This window comes from Entelurus aequoreus, linkage group LG15, assembly GCF_033978785.1.
Source record: "Entelurus aequoreus isolate RoL-2023_Sb linkage group LG15, RoL_Eaeq_v1.1, whole genome shotgun sequence".
NCBI classification, from domain to species: Eukaryota; Metazoa; Chordata; class Actinopteri; order Syngnathiformes; family Syngnathidae; genus Entelurus; species Entelurus aequoreus.
In genome coordinates this window covers 10,900,139-10,920,090 of record NC_084745.1, presented here as the reverse complement: position 1 = coordinate 10,920,090, position 19,952 = coordinate 10,900,139, and the positions used below count along the sequence as shown (strand labels likewise).

At 38.7% G+C, this 19,952-nt stretch overlaps 2 protein-coding genes across 5 annotated transcripts in view; both read right to left on the bottom strand.

Moving 5' to 3' along the window:
* The window catches only part of sugct (succinyl-CoA:glutarate-CoA transferase), an 87,804-nt gene extending 72,430 nt beyond the window's left edge, over positions 1–15,374 (bottom strand). For all 4 annotated transcript variants that reach the window (XM_062020823.1, XM_062020822.1, XM_062020824.1 and 1 more), the window contains exons 1-8: positions 14,521–15,374; positions 7,245–7,293; positions 5,550–5,623; positions 5,384–5,469; positions 5,263–5,313; positions 5,079–5,199; positions 642–733; positions 429–572 (exon numbers count right to left, since the gene is read on the bottom strand). In XM_062020823.1, the coding sequence (XP_061876807.1) occupies positions 429–572; positions 642–733; positions 5,079–5,199; positions 5,263–5,313; positions 5,384–5,469; positions 5,550–5,623; positions 7,245–7,293; positions 14,521–14,665 (762 nt within the window). In that variant the 5' untranslated portion in view covers positions 14,666–15,374. The remainder of the gene's footprint in view (positions 1–428; positions 573–641; positions 734–5,078; positions 5,200–5,262; positions 5,314–5,383; positions 5,470–5,549; positions 5,624–7,244; positions 7,294–14,520) is intronic.
* Positions 15,375–15,799: 425 nt separating this feature from the next.
* The window catches only part of LOC133629805 (melanoma receptor tyrosine-protein kinase-like), a 52,464-nt gene continuing 48,311 nt past the window's right edge, over positions 15,800–19,952 (bottom strand). The window contains exons 22-28 of the mRNA XM_062020821.1: positions 17,564–17,719; positions 17,431–17,506; positions 17,220–17,366; positions 17,044–17,141; positions 16,835–16,978; positions 16,682–16,772; positions 15,800–16,620 (exon numbers count right to left, since the gene is read on the bottom strand). Of these exons, the coding sequence (XP_061876805.1) occupies positions 16,319–16,620; positions 16,682–16,772; positions 16,835–16,978; positions 17,044–17,141; positions 17,220–17,366; positions 17,431–17,506; positions 17,564–17,719 (1,014 nt within the window). The 3' untranslated portion in view covers positions 15,800–16,318. The remainder of the gene's footprint in view (positions 16,621–16,681; positions 16,773–16,834; positions 16,979–17,043; positions 17,142–17,219; positions 17,367–17,430; positions 17,507–17,563; positions 17,720–19,952) is intronic.

The window sequence follows — 19,952 nt, the reverse complement described above, 5'->3', positions numbered from 1 at the left end:
AGTCTTAAAAGGTAACCTGCCAGCGGACGCATCACTTCCTACGTGGGGGAGGTGGATTGTGGGTAAAGAGCACACACACACACACACACACACTTCTCAAGAGTCAACTTTTTCCCCCGAGTGACTGTGCGGTGGCGTCTCAGGCAGAAACATAAAACATGTTTTTAAAAGCAACACTGTCACACAAACTGCACATCCTGACACTACAAATCAAGCGCACCCTGGGAGTTTTAGACACGGGGAACATCTGGGTGGGCGTCACCTGCGCTTTTACGATAACGAATCATTTGATTTGTTTCGGCGGCCCGGGAGACGCTCAGGCAATATTGATGAGCGTGTTTACACTCGTCAGACGTTTCGACGGCTTGTTTATACCTCAACTACTCTGGAGGGGCCATCCGTCACGTGCGCGCGCACATGCACGCTACCTGAGAGGACAGTAGGTCACAGTCGATGTGAGCGCCCCTCCCAGTCCGCTGGCGCTGGAGCAGGGCGGCCATAACGGCCCCGTGCGCGTACAAGCCGGTCGCCAAGTCCGTCATAGCCACACCGGGGCGGATGGGCTCGCCGTCCTGTGCGCAGAAACAAGGCATCATGGGAAGTCACGTAAGCTCTAAGTCACGCCGCTGTTTACATCTGACCTCTGACCCGGTGATGTGCATCATCCCCGACACAGCAGAGGCGATCGAGTCGTAGCCTGGACTCTGATTTTGAGGACCCGTTTGCCCGTAACCTAAACACACACACACACACACACACACACACACACACACACACACACACACACACACACACACCTTTATAAACCTTTTTAGCTTTGAAGCCATATATCAGACGTCTAATATTGTTCTACAAACCCCGTTTCCATATGAGTTTGGAAATTGTGTTAGATGTAAATATAAACGGAATACAATGATTTGCAAATCCTTTTCAACCCATATTCAATATGAATATGGGTTGCAACTTGTTTTCTTAAACTGTTCAACAATTTGCTCACGCATTTGTTGACAAAGTGGTGACCCTCGCCCCATCCTTGTTTGTGAATGACTGAGCATTTCATGGAATCTACTTTTATACCCAATCATGGCACCCACCTGTTCCCAATTTGACTGTTCACCTGTGGGATGTTCCAAATAAGTGTTTGATGAGCATTCCTCAACTTTATCAGTATTTATTGCCACCTTTCCCAACTTCTTTGTCACGTGTTGCTGGCATCAAATTCTAAAGTTAATGATTATTTGCAAAAAAAAAAAAAAAAGTTTATCAGTTTGAACATCAAATATGTTGTCTTTATAGCATATTCAACTGAATATGGGTTGAAAATGATTTGCAAATCATTGTATTCCGTTTATATTTACATCTAACACAATTTCCCAACTTATATGGAAACGGGGTTTGTACTTTTCAATCATTTTAAATTAATGTAAGTGGCGCCATAATGGTGTGTTGTAGGGATGGGATTTATGGCTCTTTAAAGGGAGCCGTTCCTTTTAAAGAGCCGTTAAAAAGAGTGGCTCCTTATTATAGTTAAATTATTTTTAACGGTTTGGTTTTTTTTTAGCAAGGAAGCAATCACTAGTGTCAGTTATACGATAAAATGTAGATCAGAATATTTTAATTAACACAAATATTACTATATTGGTGGGAATTATTCTGAAATATTGGTAATAATTTTATTTTTTGTTGTGTTTTCAGTGTAAACATTTCTTAAGGCGCTGCCATATTTTCATGCTTTGGCAGTGGCATCACGAGTTTGAATTTTACCTGATCTAAAAAAATGTGTGCCATTTTACCAATATAGATAAAAACACAAATAAGTAGGAATACAGTGTATTGATGACTAAATAAACATAAAAAGTATGAATAAAACTACAATAAAAATTAGGACTTTGTACTTGTTGTACTACCATACCTGGTGTGTGTACTTGTGAACTACTTGCAACCCTTTAGAATAATGAACCCAAAAAGTGGGTCAAAATAAAAATAAATACAATACAAAATAAATACAACTAAAGAATATTTTTAAAAATATATACTGTATATTTATATATTTTTATGTGTATTTGTTTTAATTTTTAAAAAGTTAATCTAAATGCTGCTAAGTTTTCTTTAATTCTGACTCATTTTCTAATCCAGTTGCCAGTCAGTCTACTGCTCTACATTTTAATGTGCATAAAAAACAGCTCACAACTGGGAATTGGTTCTCATCGGTAACCTAAAAGAGCCATTCGAAAAGACTTGATTCGTTCACAAACATCACATCTATACTTTAGGAGTTTAGGTTCTATGTTGTTGGGTCATTTGAACATTTGTCATTGGGTGTCTCAGTTGTGTGTAGAAAGGAGCACTTAAGATAAAAGCTGACTAAGGGACAAGCGGTAGAAAATGGATGGATGGATGAGTGTGAGTGTGTGTGTGTGTGTGTGTGTGTGTGTGTGTGTGTGTGTGTGTGTGTGTGTGTGTGTGTGTGTGTGTGTGTGTGTGTGTGTGTGTGTGTGTGTGTGTGTGTGTGCATGCGTGCGTGCGTCTGCTTATCACAATGTACCTCATTTTAACAATATAGAAAAAAATATACAAATAATTAAGAATAAAATGCAATAATGAAAAATTATAAATAAAACTAAAATAAAAATTAGGACATAATAAAAATGTGATTACAAAATTATAATATCATACCTGGTGTGTGCACACTTGAACAACTACCCTTAAAAAAAGAAAAAAAAAAAGAAAAGGGAATCCAAACTAAAATGTAAAAAAAATATATATATAAAACTTTTTTTTTTGTAATTCAAATAAATATATATTTTTATATGTTGTATATATACAAATACATATATATGTTGAATACAGCATATATACATATCTGTATATACACATACATATACACACAATCACATACATATATACACATACATATACAGTATATATATGCATGTATATATATATATATATACACATACATACAGCATATATACATATCTGTATATACACATACATATCACATACATATATAGACATACATATACATACATATATAGACATACATATACATACATATATAGACATACATATACATACATATATCCACACACATACATATAGACAAACATATAAATATATACATACATATATACTAGGGATGTCCGATAATGGCTTTTTGCAGATATCCCGATATTGTCCAAGTCTTAATTACCGATACCGATATCAACCGATACCGTTATATACAGTCGTGGAATTAACACATTATTATGCCTAATTTGGACAACCAGGTATGGTGAAGATAAGGTCCTTTTTTTAAAAATTAATAAAATAAGATAAATAAATTTTTAAAAAATTATTGAATAAAAAAGAAAGTAAAACAATATAAAAACAGTTACATAGAAACTAGTAATTAATGAAAATGAGTAAAATTAACTGCTAAAGGTTAGTACTATTAGTGGACCAGCAGCACGCACAATTATGTGTGCTTACGGACTGTATCCCTTGCAGACTGTATTGATATATAATGTAGGAACCAGAATATTAATAACAGAAAGAAACAACCCTTTTGTGTGAATGAGTGTGAATGGGGGAAGGAGGTTTTTTGGGTTGGTGCACTAATTGTAAGTGTATCTTGTGTTTTTATGTTGATTTAATAAAAAAATTAAATAAAAAAATTAAATAAAAAACGATACCGATAATAAAAAAAACGATACCGATAATTTCCGATATTACATTTTAAAGCATTTATCGGCCGAAAATATCGGCAGGCCGATAATATCGGACATCTCTAATATATACACATACATATATATATATATATATATATACATATACATACTAGTGTACACATATATACAAATACACACACACATATATACATATATATATATATATATATATATATATATATATATATATATATATATATATATATATAGTATATATATATATATATATACAGTATATATATATACATACATATATACAGTATATATCTGTATACAGCCATTTGAGACATTTGTGAGTAAGGGCTATATAAATAAACTTTTATTGATATATATATATTTATTATGTTAAAAAATGTATCTAAATGCTGCCAAGTTTCCTTTAATTCTGACTCATTTTCTAGTCCTGTTGCCAGTCGGGCAGCACGCGTGTGCAGAGTGGGTATTTGCTGGCGCTAAAATTGCGTCTGCATAAAAAAAATGGCTCCCAAACGAACGGCTCCCCGCTGGGAATCGGTTCTCAACGTTGACTTAAAAGAGTCGTTTGCGCACACTCCATCTCTAAACTTTAATGCTAATCAGCTGTGCGTGTGTCTCCATTGTGTACTTTATCTACTTCTTACATAAACACTGTAACTCTGCATTTGTCCAACATAGTAGATTTAAACGCCTCAAGTGGGGAGAGAAATAAGATATTTCTCATGTTTGGTGAGCATAAACAGGCCTTATGGACACATTGTTACTGTTAGAACATCATTAAAAAGTCACTTTTGCATAATAGGAGATTATTGATTCTTATTAATGTCCAGAAAGAAAATTGGAGGTCAAAGGTGACTTGGAAGCAAAGAAACACTGATGCCACCTAGTGGATGAACACATGCAAACTAAATCAACAACAGAGGGTTTTGATTCCTCTGCATGTTGACATCAAACGCTCCTTCAGCGTCGACTGGTTCTAATCCATAAGCATGTCAACGTGACCATGTCGTTAACGACCAATCACGCCACGGTCCACACGGCAGCGAGGGGAGCCGTCTCGCACGATGGCTCCCCTCAGACTCCGAGCAGCTGCTCCGGATTATGCCGCCACCGCAGCAGTTTTGCCGGCAGAGCCACTTCCTGCTGAGGCCAGCTTGAAGCGGCCTGTTGACAGTGATGGACTTTTTAACGAGCCCGAGATGTGACATCAACACGGGCTTCCTGTCCAAAGTTGTTAACCTCTGAGAGCCGCTTGTCTCGAGATGGCAAACCCGCGGTGTGGCGAACGCATGTGGACAGCGTGGGTGCGGCGCCACACGCAGGCGCACGAGCAAAATACACCTCTGAGGTAATCTGCACCAATCAAATCACTGGAGCTGAGCAAGGTGGCACCTGAAATGGAGCAGTAGATCAGCGCAGGGTTACGTCTGCTCAGCTCCTCGTATCCTAAACCCATCAGAGCAAGTTTGCCTGGCAGGAAGTTCTCCATCAGCACGTCGCACACACCTGCAAGCTAACACCAAATAAGTGAGCAAATCAACAAATTAGCTTATCACGCTAACAATAACGAGCGTACCTCCTGGATGAGCTTGGCTCCTCTGGGATGTTTCAGGTCCACGGCGACACTCTGCAATCAGGACTTCAACGTTTATTTTGGTCAACAGCAATCCTGTTTTCTCTGAGGTCACAAACCGTACTTTTTTATTGCGGTTGACACTGAGGAAGTAGACGCTCTCTGAACCGACAAAGGGTGGACCCCACGCTCGGGTGTCGTCACCGGTATCTGTAGATTAATACATAGGACACAAGCAGCTCAATACTGGCTGCCTGGTAACAATAAGTTAGCTTAATGACACCGCTCACCTGGTTTCTCCACCTTGATGACTTCAGCACCCAGGTCTCCCAGCATCATGGTGGCGAAGGGTCCAGCCAGGACGCTGCACACACACACAACAGTCATACAAACCCCGTTTCCATATGAGTTGGGAAATTGTGTTAGATGTAAATATAAACGGAATACAATGATTTGCAAATCCTTTTCAACCCATATTCAATTGAATGCACTACAAAGACAAGATATTTGATGTTCAAACTCATAAACTTTATTTTTTTTTTGCAAATAATAATTAACTTAGAATTTCATGGCTGCAACACGTGCCAAAGTAGTTGGGAAAGGTCATGTTCACCACTGTGTTACATGGCCTTTCCTTTTAACAACACTCAGTAAACGTTTGGGAACTGAGGAGACACATTTTTGAAGCTTCTCAGGTGGAATTCTGTCCCATTCTTGCTTGATGTACAGCTTAAGTTGTTCAACAGTCCGGGGGTCTCCGTTGTGCTATTTTAGGCTTCATAATGCGCCACACATTTTCAATGGGGGACAGGTCTGGACTACGGGCAGGCCAGTCTAGTACCCGCACTCTTTTACTATGAAGCCACGTTGATGTAACACGTGGCTTGGCATTGTCTTGCTGAAATAAGCAGGGGCGTCCATGGTAACGTTGCTTGGATGGCAACATATGTTGCTCCAAAACCTGTATGTACCTTTCAGCATTAATGGTGCCTTCACAGATGTGTAAGTTATCCATGTCTTTGGCACTAATACACCCCCATACCATCACAGATGCTGGCTTTTACACTTTGCGCCTAGAACAATCCGGATGGTTCTTTTCCTCTTTAGTCCGGAGGACACGACGTCCACAGTTTCCAAAAACAATTTGAAATGTGGACTCGTCAGACCACAGAACACTTTTCCACTTTGTATCAGTCCATCTTAGATGTGCTCAGGCCCGGCGTTTCTGGGTGTTGTTGATAAACGGTTTTCGCCTTGCATAGGAGAGTTTTAACTTGCACTTACAGATGTAGCGACCAACTGTAGTTACTGACAGTGGGTTTCTGAAGTGTTCCTGAGCCCATGTGGTGATATCCTTTACACACTGAAGTCGCTTGTTCATTCGGTACAGCCTGAGGGATCGAAGGTCACGGGCTTAGCTGCTTACGTGCAGTGATTTCTCCAGATTCTCTGAACCCTTTGATGATATTACGGACCGTAGATGGTGAAATCCCTAAATTCCTTGCAATAGCTGGTTGAGAAAGGTTTTTTTTAAACTGTTCAACAATTTACTCACGCATTTGTTGACAAAGTGGTGACCCTCGCCCCGTCCTTGTTTGTGAATGACTGAGCATTTCATGGAATCTACTTTTATACCCAATCATGGCACCCACCTGTTCCCAATTTGCCTGTTCACCTGTGGGATGTTCCAAATAAGTGTTTGATGAGCATTCCTCAACTTTATCAGTATTTATTGCCACCTTTCCCAACTTCTTTGTCACGTGTTGCTGGCATCAAATTATAAAGTTAATGATTATTTGCAAAAAAAAATGTTTATCAGTTTGAACATCATATATGTTGTCTTTATAGCATATTCAACTGAATATGGGTTGAAATGATTTGCAAATCATTGTATTCCGTTTATATTTACATCCAACACAATTTCCCAACTCATATGGAAACGGGGTTTGTATAATGTGGTTCTTTCGGTGGGGTGTTGTTCTTACCGGGTCAGGTCCAGCACTCTGACACCCTCCAATGGCCGCCTGTCAACACCTGCAGACATGTCACATGTTCAAAAGATTACAAAGTATGTGTTTTCTGTCATGGTGGAGACAATAATTTGCATTGAGACGCGAGACAACATTGTGTGACCCGTACAGGCCTCCACCAGCGTGATGAGATGGGCATTCTTTAACATATCTTAAAAGGAGGAGTAAAAAGCAAGTCTTGCTTAATCCTAATCTTTCTTTATGTTTCAATATGTAATAATCCCATTCAACAGTATCAATACATCAACATGGGTCGGTTTGGGGAAGATAGTTTAACCCACTGTATTTTATTTCTTTTTTTCCGTCTCTTTATTACAAAAGCCTTTTTTGGACACTGAATTTATTTAACTGATTTTTTTGCGTTTGAATTTTATGAACTGAGTTTGTTTTTTTACATCAAATTATGCTGACAATTTCAGTGAAAAAAATTGAAAGCAAAATTTGCGTGCAAAAATTCAGTTTGTTAAAATTCAGTGTTTTAAAATTCAATTTGTAAAAATTCAGTGTTTTAAAACCCACTGTGTAAAAATTTCTGCATGAAAAAATTAAGTTTGTTAAAATTCAGTGTAAAAAATGTGTGTGTTAAAATTCACTGTGTAAAAATTCAGTGTAAAATGTCTGAATTAAAAAATGTAGTTTGTTAAAATTCAGTGTAAAAATGTGTGTGTTAAAAAATTGAGTTTGTTAAAAAAAAAATGTTCAGTGTCTTATTTGGTGTATAAAAAGTCAGTGTAAAAATGTGTGTTTAAAAATTCTGTGTTTAAAAATGCTGTGTTTTAAAATTCACTGTGTGAAAATTCTGTCCAAAAATGTCTGCATTTAAAAATAAAGTTTGTCAAAATTCAGTGTAAAAATGTGTGTTTTGAAAAATTCAGTTTGTTAAAAAAAAATTTAATTCAGTATCTTATTTGGTGTATAAAAATTCAGTGTAAAAAATATGTTTAAAAACTCAGTGTTTTAAAATTCACTATGTAAAAATTTAGTGTAAAAATGTCTGAAGTAAAAAATTAAGTTTGTTAAAATGTAGTGTAAAAATGTCTGAATTTAAAAAATAAGTTAGTTAAAATTCAGTGTAAAAATGTGTGTATTAAAAAATGTAGTTTGTTAAACTTTTTTTTTTATCTCAGTGTTTTATTTGGTGTATAAAAATTCAGTGTTTTAAAATGCACTATGTATAATTCAGTGTAAAAATGTCTGAAGTTAAAAATTAAGTTTGTTAGAATTTTGTGTAAAAATGTCTGAATTAAAAAATTAAATTTGTTAAAATTCAGTGTAAAAATGTGTGTGTTAAAACATTCAGTTAAAATATTTTTTTTAATTTAGCGTTTTAAAATTTGGTGTATAAAAATTCAGTGTAAAATATGTGTGCGTTAAAAGTGCAGTTTGTTAAAATTCATTGTATAAAAAATTAGTTTGAACAATGTGTGTGTTTAAAAATTCAGTATTTAAAAATGTATGTAAAAAAATAAGTGCAGAAAAATGTGTTCAAAAGTCAAGACTCACTTCCGGTAAATTAAAACTAAAGCCGTCGATCCCATCTTAAAACCATTCAATTAGGTGAGTTCGACGCAACAACTGTCTGCATTTTAACAAACATTTTTAAACACAAATTTTGCTCACACATGTTTATTCACTTGAATTGTCAGCAAATAAAAAAAAAATCATTTTACAAAAGTCAAACCTAAAAAAAAAAATATTTCGTGATAAAGACACCAATTAACCTCCATTGATTTTACCTTACCTCTTATGAAGCACGCCAGCTATAATTCTGGCCAGGGGCGTCACTAGCTCTTAAGGACGGGGGGGGCTTAGCCCCCAGGAGATGCAGGATGCGAGCGAACGTAGCGCACGAGCACAAAACTTCACAAACGGCTAACAAAGACTTTGAAATTATTCATTGTTATTATTATTATTTCAATCGGTTTAGTTTCAATCTGTGTTCAGTACAACAACAAACATGGGTTTGCACAGTGACATTTTGTTTACAGCACCAACAAGAAACAATTACTTGCATGATCCTTCAAGATACACTGAAACACAATGAAAGTTATGGCATTAGCCTCTATGTTTTTAAAGGCCTACTGAAATGAAATTTTCTTATTTAAACGGGGATAGCAGATCCATTCTATGTGTCATACTTGATCATTTCGCGATATTGCCATATTTTTGCTGAAAGGATTTAGTAGAGAACATCGACGATAAAGTTCGCAACTTTTGGTCGCTGATAAAAAAAAGCCTTGCCTGTACCGGAAGTAGCGTGACGTCGCAGGTTGAAAGGCTCCTCACATTTGCACATTGTTTACACCAGCAGTGAGAGCGATTCTGACCGAGAAAGCAACGATTACCCCATTAATTTGAGCCAGGATGAAAGATTCGTGGATGAGGAAAGTGAGAGTGAAAGATTAGAGTGCAGTGCAGGACGTATCTTTTTTCGCTCTGACCGTAACTTAGGTACAAGGGCTCATTGGATTCCACACTCTCTCCTTTTTCTATTGTGGATCACGGATTTGTATTTTAAACCACATCGGATACTATATCCTCTTGAAAATGAGAGTCGAGAACGCGAAATGGACATTCACAGTGACTTTTATCTCCACGACAATACATCGGCGAAGCACTTTAGCTACGGAGCTAACATGATAGCATCGTGCTTAACTGCATATAGAAACAGAAGAAATAAGCCCCTGACTGGAAGGATAGACAGAAGATCAACAATACTACCAAACCCTGGACCTGTAACCACACGGTCAATGCTGTGCCGCCTGGCGAAGCCTAGCAATGCTGTTGCTAACGATGCCATTGAAGCTAACTTAACTACGGGACCTCGACAGAGCTATGCTAAAAACATTAGCTCTCCACCTACACCAGCCCTCATCTGCTCATCAACACCCGTGCTCACCTGCGTTCCAGCGATCAACGGCGCGACAAAGGACTTCACCACGATGATCGTTGCGGTCGGCGGCCCGGAGACGGAGGAAGTCAACCAAGACAGGTGAGGACAGCGGCGCGGCGGCGGACGGCGTTGTAGCTTTCGACGACACCCCGGCCGCCATCAGAGTCGGCAAGAAACATATATTTCCCCAAAGTTACGTACGTGACATGCACGCACGTACGGGCAAGCGATCAAATGTTTGGAAGCCAAAGCTGTACTCACGGTAGCGCATCTGCTATCCAACTCAAAGTCCTGGTTGTGTTGCTGTAGCCAGCCGCTAATACACCGATCCCACCTACAGCTTTCTTCTTTGCAGTCTCCATTGTTAATTGAACAAATTGCAAAAGATTCACCAACACAGATGTCCAGAATACTGTGGAATTATGTGGTGAAAACAGACGGCTTAAGCTGGCCACCGTGCTATTCCAAAATATCTGCTTCAACCCGTGACGTCACGCGCAAACGTCATCATACCGAAACGTTTTCAGCCGGAAGTTTCCCGGGAAATTTTAAATTGCACTTTATAAGTTAACCCGGCCGTATTGGCATGTGTTGCAATGTTAAGATTTCATCATTGATATATAAACTATCAGACTGCGTGGTCGGTAGTAGTGGCTTTCAGTAGGCCTTTAATTCACAACATAGAGGCTAATGCCACAACTTTCGCTCACAATACAATAATTGTTTGTTCCCAAATATTTTGAAGTTGCACATATTACATTTTGGGCACATATGTGACTAAAATGGTTGTAAATTCAAGCCCTGGAAATATTACTTAATTACTTGAATTAAAGTAATATCTGGATCGGGATAATTTGGCTTGTATATAATATATTTATATATATATATATTATGGCAAGCCGTTAAGGAAATTAAATATATATGGAAGTCTGAATAGAAATGAGAAACATTTATATATACTGTAAATAAAAAAGACTTAGTCTGCTGATCTGAAAAAGAGCCAAAGCTGTCAAAGAGCTGAGGGACCATCTTCAAAGTGCAATGCTAAAACAAATAATGCAAACAATAAAATGTAACTTCCAGGGCTTGAGATTAAAGTAGTCCCGTCGTCCCGGGGACGGTAAAAAAAATGCACGGGACGAAATTAAATGCTCCCCGGGACGATGGCTTTTAACCATTTTTTTTATTTTTATGTATTTATTCATTTTACATTTTATATTAAATATCTTGGTTTTTCCACCCTCTGAAAATCCTATGAAATTTTTAACAAGCCATCCTATAGTAATACAACAGCTATTAATGTAACAATACAATAAAGCAAATATATTTAATGATGTTGTTTTCATTATTTTAACAATAGGCAAATGTATATTACTTTATATAGATTCTACAAGAAACACAAAACTTAAAAACTAAATTATTTACAATTGCAGACACAAAATTCTTGTTCTGCAGTGCTGTGTGCTAATGTGCTTCGTACACCTGCAGGACCGCAAGCAAGGTCGCAGAGAAAATGCGGACTGGATTTTGAGTGATGTGGGCATTTTCTATATGAACTAGTGGAATGGAATGGATACCGACGCACTGAAGGGGCTCTCTACCTTACACTATGAAGTGAGGGGAAACTGAGTGAATAATGACAGGTTATATGATTATTTATTTAAACTCATATTCGGGCCACTTTATAATGAATATGTCGGCATGTATTTATAAAAAAAAAAAAAAAAAAATTTTTTTAACACCAAATTATTTAGGGGGGCTTAAGAACATTTTAGGGGGGCTTGAGCCCCCCTAAAATAGGCCTAACAACGCCAATGATTCTGGCCAACAGGTGACGCTGTGGCATGTGTTTTATTTGCCTGTAGAAGAAGTACTTCACAAGTCACTCAACTTCCAATTACTTTGTCGATGGATTCTAAACTCTAAAGCAGTGATCCTCAACAGGCGGACCGCGGTCCATGTCCGGACCCAGCGACGTGTCCGTCCGGACCCAGCACGAACTATAGTAAAAAAAATACAAATAAAATATATATATTTTTTTTTAATAATTATAATTATTATAAAAAAATATAATAATTGTATTCATCTTTGAGTTATCGCTAGCGCAAGTCAACGTTCTTTGTTGTTTTTAGTCCAATATCTCCACATTTCGTTTACACTTCTCCGTGTCTCACTCACTCCGTCTCTCTCTCTCTCTCTCAGAGAGAGATAGAGAGAGAGACGGAGTGAGAGCGAGAGAACGCCACTCTGATTGGCTGCGGAATCAGCCAATCAGAGTATGGGTTCTCATCTCTATCACAACGACGCGCTGATAGGCTGTTACCACCTGGGTCATACAGCGCTCATGCCACATGCATGGTAGGGATGGGCGATACCACACTTTTAGGATTCGATACGATACCGATACTTTTTCTTGCATTTTCATCGATACCGATACCGATACCAATAATTTCTTATTGGCAATTTTTTGTCAGTCAAAAATATTATTACTATTGTTATTATTTAAGACAAATCACAAGACAAATACAGACCATTTATACCACATTTATTATGGTCAATATATAATAAAAGTAAAATTAAAATAAATAACATAAATATGAAAAATAAATTAAATATTATATATAATAACTATATATTATATATAATAATAATAATTAAATATTAGGGCTTTCCAATTAACAGTCAAATCCGAATTGCAAGGAGCTGCAGTTATTTTTTTAAATTTGTGATATAATTAGCAATTAATGAAATATGAAATAGGCTAATGTTTTCGAAATGTAAGAAATCATGTTACAGATTAAAACCAAAATCACATTCAATCATATATTCAAGATTTTCTTGGAAAAAAATAAAACTGTAATGCAAAGATGAAGAATCTCCAAATTGTATCTCTTTCTTATCTTGTTTTAAATACTCAAGCAATTTTCAACTAACAGTAAATTCCCCTGTGTGGAAATTATTTGAATTTAGGATAATCATTTAAACAAAAATATTCAGTAAAAATTACTAAAAAAAAAACAAAAAAACAATGCCTGTTTTAAGTCAACAATTGGACAACACTGGATATGCCTGGCTGCATCGCTGTCGGCTGGCTGTGTGTGTGTGTGTGTGTGTGTGTGTGTGTGTGTGTGTGTGTGTGTGTGTGTGGGTGTGCGTGTGTGTGTGTGTGTGTGTGTGTGTGTGTGTGTGTTGCACGTTGACGACGCTCATTCGCTGTCTCCTGTCACGTGACTGGGCCAGCTCTATACTCTGCCAGGTACAGGGGTGTTCCAGCACATAGTAAGTTAAGTGAGTCATCAAAAACATCTGAAAGTGATGCTTGCACCCCCCACACGCCGTTTTTTTGGTTTATATCGATACTTTTTTCAGAAAAGTGATGCCAAATGAGTAGCGTGTGAGTATCGATATATCGATACCACAGGATCGATACGCCCATCCCTATGCTCCAAGTTGGCTCAGGCTGGTCAAAGAAAGGTGGACAGGGAAAACCGACGTTTCAATAAAGAATGGACAGAGCAATATGTTTTCATCCTACCTACTGCAAGTACCAGACTAATGTGTCTAATATGCAACAGTACCGTTGCTCTGGTGAAAAGTGAACATCTGAAACGTCACTATCTGAAAGAGCACCGCGAATTTGAAGAGACATTTCCTCATTATTCAGAGCTAAGAAAAAAAGAAATCACGAGGCTGAAAAAGTCATATGAAACATCAAGCAAGATTTGTGTTAAATCTATGACACAACAACAAATAGCAACAGAGTGCTCACTCAGAGTGGCATGGGGCTTTGGGTAAACACAAGAAGCCATTCTCTGTTGAGGTCATTTGTTTACCAGGGATAGGAGGGTTGTGTTTAAAAGTGTTTATTTTTTGTTAAAACTGAAAGTTTTATTTAAGTTCTTATTTATTTTTGTTTCAAAGAAAATCTTTCATGTCTTCTATTGGATATTTATTTTATTTTTGTTAATTTTAAGAAAATGTTAAACTACTACCTACCTCCTGCTACTATATAAGCTTGACCGATAATAAACGGACCCAGCCTGTTTCAAAATAACATTTGTGGACCTTCAAGATTTGTACTTGAGGACCCTTGCTCTAAAGTGTGCCACAATGAGTGAAATATCAATAAAATGTGACAATCATTGACAAACTGATATATAACACTTGGTGTTTGCAGTCAATTGTTCGAAAATAAAACCCTACAGGAAACACTGACGACGACTTCAATTGTGCGCGTGCGACGAGCTTACGACTCTGAATTCGACCTGCTGATTAATTCATCTATAAACAACGGATAGCTAATTTGCAACGTTGGCCAAATATGTATGGTTTTGGTACCTGTTCCGGTGTGGGACAGCCACCGTCCACCAGTTGAACTTTTCATACTTTTATTCCTCGGTGTCAGAGAGACAAGACCAGGGGAACAAACTGCCCACAGGCGTTTGGACGACATTTTGCACCCTGCTAATGTCATTGTCGACATTCTGGCGCCTTCTTCCGGTACAAGCTTTTCAAATTAAACCACAGTGAGTGAAGCTAAAGAGGAGACTATTTTATTTCTCGTGAAAGCAGTTAACACGTCTGATTGTTTGATGGGAAGCGTTCTTCCAATTAGTTGTGTTAACTTATGTCATTGTCGACATTCTGGCGCCTTTTTCCGGTACGAGCTTTTCAAATTAAACCACAGTGAGTGAAGCTAAAGAGGAGAACATTTTATTTCTCGTGAAAAGTTAACACGTCTGATTGTTTGATGGGAAGGGTTTTTTTGATTGATTGATTGATTGAAACTTTTATTAGTAGATTGCACAGTACAGTACATATTCCGTACAATCGACCACTAAATGGTAACACCCGAATAAGTTTTTCAACTTGTTGGGGTCCACTCAAATTGATTCATGATACAAAGATATACTGTCATCATAATACAGTCATCACACAAGATAATCATCAGTATATATACATTGAATTATTTACATTATTTACAATCCGGGGTGTGGGATGTGGGGGGGGTTTAGGTTTGGTTGATATCAACACTTCAGTCATCAACAAACTTGTTCTTCCAATGAGTTGTGTTAACTTATGTCATTGTCGACATTCTGGCGTCTTTTTCCGGTACAAGCTTTTCAAATTAAACCACAGTGAGTGAAGCTAAAGAGGAGAACATTTTATTTCTCGTGAAAAGTTAAAACGTCTGATTGTTTGATTGGAAGCGTTCTTCCAACGAGTTGTGTTAACTTATGTCATTGTCGACATTCTGGCGCCTTCTTCCGGTACAAGCTTTTCAAATTAAACCACAATGAGTGAAGCTAAAGAGGAAACTATTTTATTTCTCGTGGAAAGTTAACACGTTTGATTGGAAGCGTTCTTCCAATGAGTTGTGTTAACTTATGTCATTGTCGACATTCTGGCGCCTTCTTCCGGTACAAGCTTTTCAAATTAAACCACAGTGAGTGAAGCTAAAGAGGAGACTATTTTATTTCTCGTGGAAACAGTTAACACGTCTGATTGTTTGATGGGAAGCGTTCTTCCAATGAGTTGTGTTAAGTTAAGTCATTGTCGACATTCTGGCGCCTTTTTCCGGTACAAGCTTTTCAAAGTAAACCACAGTGAGTGAAGCTAAAGAGGAGAACATTTTATTTCTCGTGAAAACCGTTAACTCGTCTGATAGTTTGACGGGAAGTGTTCTTCCAATGAGTTGTGTTAAGTTATCTTGCAGCGCTACCAAGTGGACAAAATCACTATTACGTCTAACTACCACATTGTAAAATGTAGAACTATAAAACACACTTTGGACGTTTCACGCATAATAAAACAGGGCTTCTTTCAAAGTGGCTTCATAAACAATTGGCATAAATTATGTTGTTTTTTAAAAAAAATAAAAAAAGCTACATACATGAAAATGTCAACATCAGTGATGTTGAGCAGTGTTTGGCTCATTGTGGTCAACATTCATACACCATACGTGAACAACACGAGAACAACATTTGAGTGCTCAAACAAACTTGCTGATCATGTGACTGAATTCATGCACCAGTGAAAACTTGGATGTTTCAAGTCTGTTCCTGTTCAGTTGTTGCTGAATGCACCACCAACTAAAACCAGTGTCAGTATAGTCACATGAAGGAGGTACTGCCCCCTAGCAGACAGATGTCTGCATTGCACCGGCCAGGCCCAAGTACTCATGGTCCCCTGCACCCATGTTAGAGGGCGTGGCCAAAGGCAGGAAGTCGGCCTGGTAGTCTGGGTTGTCAAGGCTTGCCATGCGGGGCAGCGAGCTTTGCGCTGTGTTTAAGTACTCGGGTCCCTCCATGGCTTTTCGGTCCTCTGACAGGAAGGGTGGCGAGGCGACGCCCCACGCCAGACTCAGGTCCTCGTAGTTGGGATTGTGGACATCTGCGAGCCTGCTGCTGGGCCCGCTCTCAGCCTGGTTGATGTACTCTGCAAGCAAACACCGCTGAGTCATGTCCTCAACTTTGTGAAGTGCTACGTGTGTGATTACTGTGGACGCTGAGGTCAACTTGGTCGGCCATGTTGCCTGTCGGGTCGCTGATGTAACGCATGGCGAGGCTGTTTGTGCGCGTAGGATGAGCCTGCAGACACAGAAACGGGTCAAAGCGCCGGTGTAAAGTCATTTTGAAATTAAGGTGCTTACCGCGGCTCTGCAGGCGGCGTTGCTATGGTTATCAGGGCCTTTGTAGGGCAGCAAGTACTCCTCGACGTCCACAACATCGTCGGTGTCGTCCGAGCTGAGCAGGCGGGAGTAGAACCTGCCGTCGGACGGGCTGGGCGGGTCACACTGACAAACAAACAAGACTGTTGGCGCCAAGGATTAGGTCACCAAGGATAATACCGCCAACCTACCTGCAGGACCAGGTACCTGGACGGATCCCGAGCCATCTTGGAGAACTCCACGACGAGTTCCCTGAACCTGGGTCGACTGGACGGGTCGATCATCCAACCTGCGGACACAGACATGGCTCTTGAGTGGACCCGCCTCCTTTTGCGAGTTTAACGTCCCCGGTGTCGCCCCCGCTTACACTTGACCATCAGCATGTAGACGTCGATGGTGCAGATGGGCGGCTGCGGCAGGCGCTCGCCTCGCTCCAGGACAGACGCCACCTCGCTGGCCGGGATGCTGTCGTACGGCTTGGAGCCGAACGTCATTAGTTCCCACACGGTGACGCCTGGAGAGAAAGTTGATGGACAGGTGGGTGGAGTCAGGTGAAACAGGGGCGTGGCCTGACTTACCGTAACTCCAGACATCACTCTGGTGTGTGTAGGTCCACTGGAGGATGGACTCCAGGGCCATCCACTTGATAGGAACCTGAGGAGAACCCATTTAATGCATGTTATCCTAGCTTAGCGTCGCAGCGAAACGCACCTTTCCTCCGTCAGAGTGGTACTCATTCTCGTCCGCCGTCAGAAGTTTAGCGAGGCCAAAGTCTGTGATCTTGACATGATTGGGAGTTTTCACCAGAACGTTCCTCGCAGCCAGGTCCCGGTGTACCAGGTGGCGCTCTTCCAGGTAGCTCATGCCCTGCACAGGTCAATGGGGTTAGATCATCTTTTATAAACTGTAATGCAGGGGTTCCTCAAGGATCAATCTTGGGACCATTTTGCAATGCAGTCTGCTAGAAATGACGGAAAGCGCCACTCTCCATAGCAATTTACGCTGTGGTCAAAGTTGGAGTTGGCATGAAACTAATTTTAAGATATCACTACTGCCATCTGCTGGCTAAAGAGGATATTGCACCCCCCAATTTGTCACGTTTCATATATATATATATATATATATATATATATATATATATATATATATATATATATATACACACACACTACCGTTTTTCTGGCCATTTTGAGCGTTTAATTGACCCCACAAATGTGATGCTCCAGAAACTCAATCTGCTCAAAGGAAGGTCAGTTTTGTAGCTTCTGTAACGAGCTAAACTGTTTTCAGATGTGTGAACATGATTGCACAAGGGTTTTCTAATCATCAATTAGCCTTCTGAGCCAATGAGCAAACACATTGTACCATTAGAACACTGGAGTGATAGTTGCTGGAAATGGGCCTCTATACACCTATGTAGATATCGCACCAAAAACCAGACATTTGCAGCTAGAATAGTCATTTACCACATTAGCAATGTATAGAGTGTATTTCTTTAAAGTTAAGACTAGTTTAAAGTTATCTTCATTGAAAAGTACAGTGCTTTTCCTTCAAAAATAAGGACATTTCAATGTGACCCCAAACTTTTGAACGGTAGTGTATATATATATATATATATATATATATATATATATATATATATATATATATATATATATATATATTTTTTTTTTTTAATTATTATTTTTATTTTTATTTTTTTTAAATAATTTTTTTTATTTGTATTTTTTATTTTTAATTGATTTTTGATTTTTTTTTAAATCAATTAAGAATTGTTACAAATAAGAATCGCGATTCAATCAAAACCTTTTTTTTTTTTTACACCCCTATAAATGGCTGCATAACTCGCTGGTCTTTAGTAAACATAACATTAAAATCCAGATTGAGAATGAGTGACTATATAAGAGAGTTCTGAAAATCTTAGACCAAAAAAAAAAACATAAAATACATAAAATTGACCATGGGGCGGCGTGGCGAAGTTGGTAGAGTGGCCGTGCCAGCAATCGGAGGGTTGCTGGTTACTGGGGTTCAATCCCCACCTTCTACCATCCTAGTCACGTCCGTTGTGTCCTTGGGCAAGACACTTCACCCTTGCTCCTGATGGCTGCTGGTTAGCGCCTTGCATGGCAGCTCCCGCCATCAGTGTGTGAATGTGTGTGTGAATGGGTGAATGTGGAAATACTGTCAAAGCGCTTTGAGTACCTTGAAGGTAGAAAAGCGCTATACAAGTATAACCCATTTATCATTTATCATTTACCATACTCAGGAATTGTAAAAATGGTTGTTTGGTATACAAATGTCTTCATGGACCGGCTCCTCCTCTACTTAATGAATACATGAAACTCAGGTTTTAAGGTATTTTAAAATGTATGTCTTAACTTATTACTTTTATGAAACTGCTCTGACATGTGCTGTTGACCTCTTGGCCAGGTCACCCTTGTGAACGAGATCTTGATCTCAATGGTTTTCTTATCTGGTTAAATCAGACCTGGGCAAATTAAGGCCCGGGGGCCATATGTGGCCCGTTGAGCTTTTCAATCTGGCCCGCCGGACATTCCCAAATAATTTTTTTAGATCTTTATGATGGAAACTGTAGCTGCCATTATGATGTGCAGTCATGTTTTCTAATGACCGTAAGTCTTCAACTATACAAAGTATTTCAATGGTTGGAATCTGTGTTTATGGATGATATACCAGTTACTATGGTAATCTAATTAGTTACTATGGTAATCTACGTCACAGCAGCTCAGACGAGGCACCAAGCAGTGTGGGTGGGAAGCGTTTCCACAGACGCGGAAGGAGATTTTCACAACAAAGTTCTAAAGCTTAGTGATGTATAGAATAGAATAGAAAGTACTTTATTGATCCCTGGGGGAAATTCAGCAAATATCAGATATATCAGATTGTTGGTGGGTTTATTTTGTACCCTTTGCGTTCATATTTCACTGTTTGTTGCATTTTTTTTTAGTTTCACTTGATTGTAAAATATGTCGATCGAAAGGGGGTGTGACATTCATATTTTGTCAATATTCAGTGTATTATCGTTCATAGAAAAATGTAAAATTCCATTACGTCTTTCATAACATTTTTAGCATTCAAT